Source organism: Styela clava, chromosome 1 (assembly GCF_964204865.1).
Source record: "Styela clava chromosome 1, kaStyClav1.hap1.2, whole genome shotgun sequence".
In the NCBI taxonomy this organism is placed as follows: Eukaryota; Metazoa; Chordata; class Ascidiacea; order Stolidobranchia; family Styelidae; genus Styela; species Styela clava.
In genome coordinates, this window is record NC_135250.1 from 25,051,452 (window position 1) to 25,064,818 (window position 13,367).

Sequence of the window (13,367 nt, forward strand, 5' to 3'; positions counted from 1 at the left end):
AATTTTCAAATCCCCAGAACCAAGCACACGTACCGATTTTAGTGTTCCAAACTTCTGCACCAAATTTCTATGTATAACTATAGGATTGTACGTTCTCATCTTACGCTGGGTACCCCGTACAACAACGAATGTAGATATAACGTCATTTTCTTGACTTATCGTGTTAATTTTTACTTTACTTTGGGCATTAGAATTACTATCGTCCCCCTTCCTTTTCACTCCGGAAGAAGTTGGCGATTCATCGCCGTCCATCTTATAACATAAAACAGCTTTATCCGTAATAAACGTTCACTCTCCAAAAGAAAATTTGTACTGGATTTCAGTCAATTGCACTTTATATACAGCAATATATACAGATCGAATATAAAGAAACGATCTCACCGTATTAATGTAGTGTTGTATCCAGTTTAATCCACAAAACAGAAGATAGTTTGTATCCAGGTTTATGCTCACAAAGACGTCCGCACTGCGCGACGTCGCGTTGTCGAGTCTATTACACTAGTGAAGGTTAAGCTATTTGTGTTCTCCTGTAAGCGCCAGTCATGTACTGAAACGTCGGTTAGGCATTTTTTTTAAAACGCACACCGACACAAATTTGCTAGACATATTTTTACCTCGCGGGTCTCTCTGTTATGATCTGCACAGTATTTTTGAACACTAGTGAAAATGGCTTTATATATCATTATATGAAATATGAATAGTTTTTCTAAATTGTCTGCTTTCGAAATATAACCTTTCGCCACAACTAATGAACATTGAAAATGTTACTTAAGGATATTACTTGTTTTTCTGAGTCCTTGGAGGGCCAATATTTCAACCAAAATTGTACTGTTTCAATTTATTTCATGAAAACTTTATTGACATTTGACTAGATATTGCCCTCTTATTAGGAAGATGATAATATATTTTACATATGGCTATGGCAAAAATATTGTAGAAACGTATTAGCCTTATTATTGACTCAATCTTGACCGAAAGGCGTTATTAATTTCGTAGAGGAAGCATATGAAATAATTGAAAGAAAAGAATGGCAATTGGCTATTATGACCGGGAAATGAACTAGGTAGAGACAATGTATTATAGCACCAATGAACTCTTATTCAATTTTATGAGGAATGTGATCATATTTTTGATATCATGAAAAATATTTCTCACTGCCAACGTTCTTGAAAATTTGACTACGTATATTAAGTAAATACACACAAACACTAAATACAATTGTCGATGTACGTATATATATATAATCTTGATTTATGGCCTCTGAAATGAATATGACTGAAATTTGCTTATGATATAATTTCATACTCACGCATCGGCGTAACATTTATTACGCTTTAGCTGCTCTATCCTGTGGAATTTCTGGAAAATATTTGCTGCCTGTTTTTAACTGTGAAATCAGTTGCCAGATTTTTTTAATTTCAGTAGTCTCGTTGGTGCGTTGTTTTTATCGTGACCAAACGCTGTTGTCCACAACTGAAGAACCATGCTTTTTCAAATTTTCCGTGATAAAGACTATCGCTATTATTTTTTTAAGGTTTTCTCAAGTGCGGTATATTTCATTTCAAATTTTTATATTCACGTGTATATTACGCCACCGCGTGGCTTTCAGTCAGTCTAGTCCGTCATCTTTTCGACCAACACCTGAGCTAATACCTTACTGGTACCAATGTAAATTGCTGTGCTGATGGATCTTTTCTTTGAGTGATCAGATTGAAGATTTCTGTGCAAGTTACAATAACCACTACTGTACTGGGGCTAGTCACTGAATATTTGTATCCACGTATTTGAGAATTGCTCTCTTCTTTAAAGGTGAAATAGGTTCAATGTGTAATTACAAGAGATTTTATAAATAGAGATGGCGGAATCGACTACGGAATCGATTCCGGAATCGATTCTTCGTGGAATCGACTAGAATCGATTCCGACGCATTGGAATCGATTCTTAAAAATTTGGTTATCAACAAGGTATATAACGTTTTGTGACAAGTCCGTCGCCGTATAAACTTGCTATGTGGAGTTTCACGACGCCGCAAATATCGCTATATTTCTACACGTTTATTGCACTCGCTCGTTTGTTCGGGTCATGTGAGCACGCGGCACTTTCGGACCATTCCGTATCTTGTTTCTCTTAATTACTGTGAGGGAGAATTAGTGGTGCTTCTTCACTTTTTATCTCGCACGCCATTGGTTGCTGCATTCTCCCGTATCACTCGCTTGTTTGCGCTGGCACGTTTCGTCTTGCGAGGGCAGCTTGAAGCGTCGCGCGACCTTTTGTTCCAAAAAAACTCATGTTGCGCGACTTGATTTGCGATATTACACCGGACTAGTTTATTATATTCACAAATGCAAGCGTTAGGCTGTTTAGTGTTGTGTCTGTCAAACGCCATTTATTTTGTACATTGTGGACTACTCCATTTAGTCTTGAGATAGGACATTTTGTAGGCTAGTCTGCTAGTACTGTGATTTTCAGACCTGTATATATACTGCTAGTCTAACTGAATAGTCTGATAGTAGATTAGCTCATTGGACAATTACTAATCCGGCAGTACCGGTATAGTAGGCTGCTGTACAGGCACCTCTTTCTTATGTAAGTAATATTACTGCGTTAAGGGTTCTATACAGTACAATGCCCCGAGATGGTTCACCATGTGATTGAGCCATCATAATACGATACGGTACCCTATTACAGTTTTAGCTTTCTCTTTCAGGAAATATAACAATATTCTTCTCATTTACAGAATATTCTACATACTATTGAAAACTTAGCTACATTCTGACATTTGGATCAGAGTGCCCAATATGAAAAGGAGTGGAGCACATCGGAAATAAAAACAAATCAAGTCTGGAATTATCTTAGAAAATGAGGTGTTTGAAAATTAGTTTTCGTCAGTCAAATGCTGCGGGGAGTGAGTGTAAAAAATCATATGTTTAGTAGGTTTGTTCGTAATTTTATTTCCCACTTAACTCTGTTTATTAGACTTTCAAACAAAACCAATCAACCTATAACAACGCTATGTTGCCAGATGTACTGAATGAGGAAAAGGGTCAAAGTTAACGAAGAGTGCGTAACAGGTTGCTTTAAATTATTTGACACAAAGTGGGCATATGGGTCGTTTTGTCATAAATACGTAGCGGTGGTGTTTGGGTGACGAAGTCAGGAACAGCACATGCGTAAATTGTTACGCCACGCCCACTAGTGGTATCTGTGGTAGACTACACACTGTACCACACTAGACCCAGTTACGGTAGCTTTACCAGCTACGTTCGGAATGAGGTTTTAAGGAAATTGCGGGTTGAACATTTTTTTTGACTTCGTGTCCATAGATTTGAGAATTGATCTCTTATCCAAACAATGACGCCACCAAGTATTCTTCCCGTCTATTTATGTCTTGAATGGAATCATCTGTACTTCATAATTCTAGGCATGCTAGTACCATCATTGGTAAGGAAAATGCACCATCACAACACGACATACGTATTTTTGTGCTTTTATTAGAATCATCTTTAGAATAGAATATATATGCATGAAACAGTTATTTACTCAAACAATGTTATAATAATTCAAACATGGAAGAAATCATAATAGAACGATTAACATGTATTTTACATTTATTAGATTTTGATCACTCAGACTCAACTATTTTACGTTTAAAATAACCAGATGCGTGAGTTTTTTTTCAAAATTATTTGGTAATAATAGAGCATTTGTTATAGTTTACCTCAAATATAATAACAAGATTTGCAAAATACGAATTGCTTCGTCATAGAGTCCACATTACTTGTGGATTCGAAAACAAAAATTTAAAGGCGCAGCAAAACGATTAAGTGAAAGTGGAGTAAACGATAGAACTAGAGTCCAGTGGTTCCCAAACTTGGGGTAATTACCCATAAAAGGGTAATTTGTACTGGGTAATCCAGACGTTCGCTGTTTTAACAATTTCTTTTGTAATCCCCATACTTTTGACTATTCTGGTCAAAAGCTGGACATGCAATGCTCGCATCTGGTAAGTGAACCTAGTCGTCTAGTCACGCACTTTGTAAGGACGTATTAACAATACTTTGCCGTACAGATTGTAGGCTAAAATGCTGAGCTAGCGAAAGTTTAGAATCTTCAAGCAAGTCTTTGATCAAAAAAGTAATAATGATATGACTATTGTATTTTCATGAAGGTGGGTTTTTGAGTTTTTGGTAATTCGATTCAGGGGTAACGATATTAAAAAGTTTGGGAACCACTGAACGAGACCAAAGCGGGCCTCTTCAAAAGCTCACTTACACGATCAAGTAGTTTGAGCTTCTCTAGAGTCAGCTATTGACGGTTTGTGAAATTAGGTCAGACACACCACCACTAGGAAGTAAGGCATTGTTGATTCTACTCAAAGTTGTATTTAACTTTGGAGGATCTTTTCTTACTATTACATGGGAACACACAAAAATAACACAAATTAGTTGTTGGGGTGACAGTTACAACAATCAATAGAAAATTGGAATAGAACTTTTCAAGTACCGCTTTTTGATTTTCTTTATTGAAGAATAATGGAATGCACAGACTTAACAGAACCAAAAAAGTCGTTTATAAGAATGTATATATATATATATGACAATAAATGTTTACGGCATATCACAAGGAGCTCAATACACTCTGAGTGAGCAAGTGAAAAGAGACAAATAATTGCTTGGTCCGGCTGTAACATAGAAATGTCGATCGACACCAACACGACTGTTTACAGAGTGTTTTATAAAATTCAACATGTTTTCTTCCATTATGTGATGTTCGAGTAGATACTGCATAGCTGAAGTTCATTAGGCGTTGTAAGTTTCGTAAGCTAATTCCACTTGTGTTTGCTTAGTTGTCGCAGGTAGAGCTTGTTCGTAACCGGCAGTTTCTTCTAGCACGTTCGAATATGATGGTTGAGAAACTGGGTCGTTGGAGAAAGTTGCTGATTAATTGAAAAAAAGTTCGTCTAACAACTATAGCAGAAATATTAATTAGATTTAAAATATTGATGAACAGATGGCTTAAAGTGAGATACCTTTTCAAATGATTTCCAACAATTTTTTTTCTATCACTCAAAAGCAAATGAAAAAAATATGCGAAATATGCCGTTTGTATGACTTATTGATACAAAAAATACAACACCAATCTTTGTTATATTTTAGTAATCTGAGATAGAAATGACTCCTGAGAAGGCATTTTCTCGGGTTTTTCCAAATTTGCTTAATTTCATGTTCAAATATTTTAGCATTGATGATAAAAAAGAAAGCTGGTGAATGTCACATGTACTTGTCAAATATTTAGAATATTTTAATGGTTGATGAGTTGAGTAATATTTTACGCTTGAAAGGGAGATTTTCGGATCTCACTACCTTTTTCTTGTATAGTTTCATAATTATGTCCTTTAGCTTCTGCAATTTTCTTCAACTCCTTTATTTTCTTCATCAGTTTGTATATGATTAAGGCAAAGACTACGTAGAAGATCATAGGAATAAGAAAACCGATCACAAAACTGACGATGTTGAACTCGAACAATTTTGTTTCTATGAAATAAGAAACAATAACTTAAATATTGTAACTTCAATTTTGAATAAGTTGAAATAAAACTGAAACAATAACTTAAATATTACAGATTTCCTAAATAATATTGAAAGTCTTATATTTAAGTGAGTGTTTCCCAAATTTCCCTCTGTTTTGAAGGAAATGAACAGTTCAATGTCTCACGTCAACTGGTTTTTGCAAAAGTTAAACGTTACTGTCATAAACTTTCGATTGGAATATTATATAGTTCTCGGAACATAATCAGTCAGTATTCAAATACTTTTTCACTTGAATTATTTTCTTATTTCTCTTAAAACTTATACCGATTTAGATTTCAGCCGAAATCATACATCAACAAAGTAAACACGTTCTGGCTAATATTGGCTCTTTAATAAAAAACAAACTTTTAATATTTTTATCCTATGCCCTATGGTATTTTCACACTTTTTTGCTCTGTAAATACAAGGATTGAAACTTAATTAGCGGGATCTCTACAACTTAATAAGGATAATGCACCAACCACTCTCCATGAATTCCATATTAGTGAGTGAATTCTCATGATTACTTCCAATTGTGTAAATGCAAATATTCGAACTTATAACAATTGAATTCAATTTATACCAGTTGGGTTTCCCACACAAAAACCTTTGACAGGCCAAATGCAATTAAATATTTTTATAGATGCCGAATAGTTACGATTTGGTTCTGATTGAATGGAAAACACGTATCCTACGCTAGTTGCTTCCATGCTTGCATCATCTGATTTGTTTTGGGTCTCGTGTTTGATGGGGTATCGCCTATTTACGCAAAGTATAAACCTATATATTTTTTTTATTTGTTGCTGCCGTGTCAAGAAATCTATTCTATTTGTACTAATTCTACCTTTAGAAAAGTGCTTGTGACCATGTTTTGAAAATAAAAGAGAAATTTTAAAAGTAACTCACTCAATAATATTGACGGACTCGTTTGCAAGCAAATATCATTTCCACAAGGCGTTGTTGACACGACAAATGCACTTAAGGAAGAAAGGTAACATTATGTGAAACAAGAGAGCTACGCACAAATATATGGACACGTTAGACCAAAGCGAATCAGTCATTACCGGTACCTTTGACGCTACCGGTACCCTCAAAAAAGTTCTGAATTTCCAGTAGCAAGAATTTTGCAGAATCAAAACGTACAGCCAGTCATGACACTGACTAAAATCCGTGTTCCCATGGATAAAAAATAATACAGCAAAATTTTAGACGAAATATCAAATTTCATAGAATCCACGCAAAATTTTGAAATAAATAAAAGTAATAGCCTTCTAGCGAAAAAATTAATCTTTAACCACTGACAATTTCAAAGCAATTGGTCCAGTATTCGAAGAGAAAAGCGAATTTTTAAAAACGTGTCAAAGAACAAGAACAAGAATAACAACAACAACATAATATTGAAACGATTGTTATGGCCACTAAACGTGTCCAATAAGCTTATTAAACACGGTTGGAGATAAAAATAGTTTGTAGAGCAGCGCGTTCGTTATGCACATCTTATACAAAAATTGATATTTTTGGACTCTTTTATTGTCGATTAAATACTATCATACCTGTAAGATTTTTCATTGTTAAGTTTCCGATTCTGTCCTACAAATATTACATTCTTTCCGACATTTCTCCGCCGCCTTCGCTTATTGGACAGGGCGTCGATAGTTTGAGTGACGTTACAAGAAGATTTTAAACCATCGCCAAGATTAATGACTTTTTCCTCGCCAGTAAATCTGCCACAATGGTAGAACGATAAAAAAGAAAGAAGTTACTAGAAGTTAGAAGTAATAATCTAATAGGGACGGGGTCCTTTACATGTGAAATTATGAGATCTAACCATATATATATATATGTATAACAGAATAATGTTTCAATTTACGAATATTCCAGTCTGTAAGTCATTAGCAAATTTCAATCTGTAAACTCATTTGTTTACTGTCCGTGGTTATCATATAATAAAAGTCATATAAAATATAATAAAGTTATATTATATATATATACATTTACAGTGTACCTGTAAACTGGCAACGCTACGGCAATATATTCTGTTGTTGAGCTCTGTGCCTTGATCAAATCCTCCATCCTAAAATTTGTGTTTTCGCCAGACCATCCATCATTTACGATGATAAATAAACAGCTTAATGAAATGAACATATTTTCAAAATAAATAAGAAAAAAACGCAATAATATTCTGACACAACTGTCAAATCACTAATATAATGGACGTTTCCCTAAGCCTCGACCCCTTGCAAACTCTACCTACTCTTTAACACTGCAAACAAACTGTCTCACATGTTCAAAATTAACAATTTTAATCAAAACATTGAACCAAGTGTCGCTTACAGAGACAAATTTAGGACATAATGACAATTAGGTTATTTGATTTAAAACTATTTTTTGGAAAACAACCGAAATCTGACAAATACCACGCAAAACAACGAAAACGCTGGAGCGGCGCACAAATTACAATTGTTATTCCATTGTTAACTTATCGCTGATTGGCCATTATTACCTAAAAAATAAAGAAGGAAATCTCTGCTCGGGGAAACATCCATAACCACAATGCCAGAAAAATACCAACCAATTGTTAAAATACTGTGACGAATGTCAATCGTGGGGTTTCATGGGGCATCATATGACTCAGATGAAAAAAAAAAGTAAGAGTCTAAATACTTTTCCCTCCATCATTGTGTTTTTGCAACTTACACAACAGCAATTTCTATTTAGCTAAGACACCCATTGGCTGTATTCTCACAATACAAACCTCAGTAAACCGTTGCTTTCATCAGGTTTAGTCACGGTTATTTCGCGCATCCCGTCACTGTCGGTGGCGTCATCAGAAACAATTGGTTTTGCAATTTCAGTCGGAGCTGTTGAAGAAAAAATGGAAAACTCATAAACGGTATAAACAGTGAATCAATTTATGCAAACTAGTTTTTCATGAGGTAATACAAAATATTTAAACAATTTAATTTTCTCATTTGTAATATGATAATATGAGGGCGAGATTTTATTCCTTACAAGTATTTCGATATTTTTGTAGATTGTGATCAAGATATGGTTATTTCTTCGTAATGACAATAAATAGTCATACGCAAAACTTGTTACAATATTGACTAAAAATATGTTGTTTGTATTAATGGAAAACAACAGATCCTGTTAAGAGTTTTCCTTTTAACAATAACTGTGGCTTGTATAGAAAAAAATATTATTATAACTCATAAATTGACATCAAATTGCGGCGCCAAAGTATTCAACTGTCGCGTTGAAATAATAACCATCGAAGTGAAATAAGTATACCGTTACCATATCTAAACATTGAGCAGCTATAGTTTCTAATCGGTGTCAAAATTATATTGCTACATATTACTATTCACTACGTGGTAATAAACACATTGAATGACTTTTTACCCAAGTGCTTATTAATGAGTTCATTGGGTATATCCTATTATTTCCACGCCACAGATTCTCTGCTTAGTTTTCGTTGATTATGTCTATGTTAGGTTATTGGCCCACATTTCACTGTTTATTTACTAACAAATGTCCATTATGATAAACAGAGAAAGGTGGGGTAATAGCTTACTTATGGTATGTATGTATGTTTATTCGTCTCGTAAAAGCAAAAACACAGGAGTTAGTAAATATCAACATTGAAGACGGGATGTATACACAAGACCGTACTGGCCTATAACACATGAACGTGCGGCATACACCCCTTATGATAAGCATAAAATGCAATAAATCGAATAAGTATAATATGGTCCTTCATACAGACAGTTGTGCGAGGAGGGTGGATTAGGCAACATGGGTAACGGTGGAGTATGCCCAACTGTCTGTACAAAGGAGTTGGTAGGACAAGACAACATCAATAAATAGAGACAATACAACATGAAATATAATACATAATATATATACATAAGAATAGTGTTGTGACAATAATGTAATTGTAAATTTACTGATGTAAGTTTGTAAGGAAGAATTGCGTGTAAAAAGAAACTGAGGTACTGCTACTTTAAATGAGTTAGTTATTGCTATCTATTTCTGAAATCCTGCTTACAGCTAATAAAAGAAATAAAACCTGCTGCTTTTCCAACACAATATCCTGTTGCGTTCACTGCCTCGCCCAGTCCCGCACATCCGATAACTTGAATTGATATTGTACAGTTTCTGTTGGGTACCGTAGTAAAAGATTGCGGCATTGATATGTTGAATGAGTCCATATGGAAAGAGTTTACAATCGATCGTGCCGCAATTGTAGTGCAATATCTCGTGACCTAGAACATTTTTAGTTGATACTCAACAGAGGAAAATATTCCAAGCATTTACAACAAGTGGAGTTTAGTTTTTATTTGAGGCAACTTAAGCCATTCCAACTATAATTCTGACTTTAGTATGTTTTAATCATATTTATCTATTTTCAAACTTGTCTCTTACTTTCAAACCTGCAACGTTTACTGGTTTGTTAGTGTTTTTCCAAATCCACTGTATAGAACAGTTTGTCGATAGAGATGCAGATGTCACAGATTCGGTTTTTCCATTTGTTGTTGCAGTTGCATTAGCTGAATATGTTGTGCGGCATTCTCCGTGTGTCACACAAACTACGATCTAATATACAATATACATGAATATATTAGTATTGAAGACAGGAGTTCTTTCGGGAAGAGTCACAGAAGTGGCTTCTCACACATATTTACATTTTTTCGACTCGTGTATATATGCATAGCCACTCTGGGAAGTTTCGAATAACTTAATTTAAGACTGAAATTGCAGACAATGCGACATATTACTACGCTACTCTTTTGTATAGTGATATGAACATTTTGGCGGGAATAACGTCTCGATGTACCTGTTTATATATTATAGACGTCAGATCTCGATTAAGAGTTTCGATGAAGAATAATGGCAGTATCACAACAAAGACTCACCGTTACGTTATATCCGGTAGTTGTTATTAATCCTGAAATTTCACTGATCACAGACGTGTTTGATTTTGGTATAATGAATGTTGAGAAGCGTTCATCATGAGTATTAGAATTCTTTGCTGTGATTCTGAAACGACATATGGATATAAATTTTGGTACCATACATTTGTACAGACAAGTCGACGCTCTCGTTATAAGTCAGTATACTATGGACATAGACGTACGCTTTTACTGTTGCGCGAAAGCCATAAAAAAGGCGTTTTCTGGTATTTTGTTCAAAATTTTTTACAAATCTCAAATACAATACAAATATAAATCTCTTTTTTTTCAAATATGAAGTAAAATATTTTGAAAATAATATATAGGACATACTTGTGTTGTAAGCCAACTGCATATTTGCTTGGATTCCAGGTAACGAACAAACTTTGGTTACAAGATGAATTTGTAATCGATGTAATTGTTGGATTACCATTTACTGTGTAGCAAGCACAAAATGTTCAGAAGTAACTGATATATATTAGTTACCAGTTTAACCACTTTAATTTAATGTAGTAATCAGTTTCGCATCAGCTATCATAAGGCAGACGACGGTAAGATGATAAATAGATTTTAAACCCACTTTTAAATATATGAAACATGGCTATTACAAAAATTAATAGTACGTTGTCGTTCTTCTCAGTAACGGGTCTCAGGCTGTTATTACAAATTTAAAACATTGCACAAGTTGAAATAAAATTTGATTGTGAGCTATGTCAGGTTAAGTAAAATTCGCTTCAAATCTAAAACATTATGACATTAATATAATGTTATGACAAGCAAGTATTTATTACCTTCGAAGTCAAAATATTCACCACCACTTGAATTATGAACACGACAGAAGTATCTGCCTGTATCCAAAATGTTCGCTCTGTTTAGGTATAGCGTGGAGGAATTTTCATTCATGATTTGATAAATTTGCTTCTCTTTGAAATCAGTTGTTACTAGTTCACCATGAGATTCCTTATACCATTGTACAGGGGTGTCTTTGCAATTACTTGCTCGGCAAATTTTACTTTGTTCTGAAGGGCCGTTCTTGATTTTGATACTGATTTCTGCAGAAATATGATAAAAAATTTTGCTTTTTTAAACTATGATTTTGTCTTAAAATGATTGTGTACAAGAGAACTGAGTAATATAGATAATTTCTCAAAGAAAGTGTTTAGCAAAAATGCTTCCATCATTTGTGTCATTTATAATTTTAATATTTCGTGTACACATACAGATATATGGTGGCCCATCGTTGTCACGCGTAAAATTAAAAAAAAAAAAATGAAAAAGCGAAAATAAAAAAATAGTTGTGAAAAACATAAAAATAATTGAAAAAAAAGGAATGAAAAAAAAATTAATATTAAAAAAAAAATTAAAAAAAAAAAAAAAAAAAAAACGGAAAAAAAAAATTGAAAAAAAAAAAATAATAAAAAGGTTGACAACGATGGTCTGCCTCGTGGCCCATCGTTGTCACGCGTTTTTATTTTTAGAAAATTTGATGCTGCTTGGGACCAACGTTGTCAGGCTTAATCCTACACGCACAAATGTGTTTCCTGGGTTTCTAACTCACTACTTAACACACTACTAACAGCCTACCTAACACACTACTTTTCATGAGCAATATTCAATAAATTCAACATGGAAATGTTCTATAAATTCTCCATGCTACAAGTTCAACCACAAGCAATATATTTATAATAATGATAAGAGAATATAGAATTGAATACGAAAATTTGTTTTTACGTGTAGAAGGTAATTTAATTGGAAAATGCTGCTTAACTGCTAAGTTGTCTGGACACTCGTGCGATGCCGGTACGGTACCGTCTGACCGTACCGGTACCCATGCAATCACTCATGAAAGAATGGGAGATACGGATAGTCTCGTAGAATATAGACTACTGAAACACTCTCTGCGCCTGCCCCATACCGTACAGCTGTAACGTACCGATCCAGACAAATGATAAATCGCCCGTGCTCAACCATTTATTTCAATCCATACCTCGACTCACTATATTCTAGTAGGATCGAGGTATGGATTGAAATAAATGGTTTTATTTTATTATTATTATTTTATTTTTTTATATTTTATTTTATTTTTATTCAATTTTTTTTTTTTCAATTTTAATTTTTTTTTATCATTTTTTTTTCAATTATTTTTATGTTTTTTCACAACTATTTTTTTATTTTTATTTTCAATTTTACGCGTGACAACGATGGGCCATCATACAGATACTATTCTTTATCAATTCTCTCGATTTTTTTTTAAATCTTATGTTAGTCGATATCTTAATGCGTAAAACGACCACTTCAGTTAATGTATGAAAATTTTCGTAGTCTCACAATTGATTGTCATAAATTCTACACAAATCGTTGGTGATATTTGACGCTTGATATTTTTTCTCTAATAGAGACAACGGCATTTGATTCTTATAGTACTTTATCCAAAAATTATATTAGTTTTCTAACGTATAGTAAGGAGTATATTTCCAGGTCTGCGGAGTCGGAGGAAAGTATCATCAGGGCCACACGCAAATAACTTACTACCGTTGATAAAATATTTGATTCCGGATCCTGATTTATTGTATCGAATGTTTGACTCCAACTCAGAAAAATCAAATCTTCGCGAATCTCGAGAAGCAAGAATGAATTAAAAATTTCGAAACTAATACTTCAAGACATTTCAAATTTGACAGTCTTTGTAAAACGCCTTATTAGAGGTATACGATTTTTATTACACTACGTACTATAACACTACGCAATTTAATGTCATATTGTTTGCAACTATTCTACCAAAAACCTTATGCATATACTAAATATTGTAATCGTTTTCATTACAACAAAACATCACAAGTTTTTT

At 33.9% G+C, this 13,367-nt stretch overlaps 1 protein-coding gene across 1 annotated transcript in view; it reads right to left on the minus strand.

Annotated features, from left to right (window-relative positions):
* Positions 1–4,100: 4,100 nt before the first annotated feature.
* The window catches only part of LOC144422776 (uncharacterized), a 49,749-nt gene continuing 40,482 nt past the window's right edge, over positions 4,101–13,367 (minus strand). Inside the window, exons 9-15 of the mRNA XM_078112588.1 lie at positions 9,640–9,835; positions 8,326–8,431; positions 7,576–7,698; positions 7,124–7,294; positions 6,477–6,547; positions 5,364–5,534; positions 4,101–4,936 (exon numbers count right to left, since the gene is read on the minus strand). Coding sequence (XP_077968714.1) covers positions 4,800–4,936; positions 5,364–5,534; positions 6,477–6,547; positions 7,124–7,294; positions 7,576–7,698; positions 8,326–8,431; positions 9,640–9,835 — 975 coding nt within the window. The 3' untranslated portion in view covers positions 4,101–4,799. The remainder of the gene's footprint in view (positions 4,937–5,363; positions 5,535–6,476; positions 6,548–7,123; positions 7,295–7,575; positions 7,699–8,325; positions 8,432–9,639; positions 9,836–13,367) is intronic.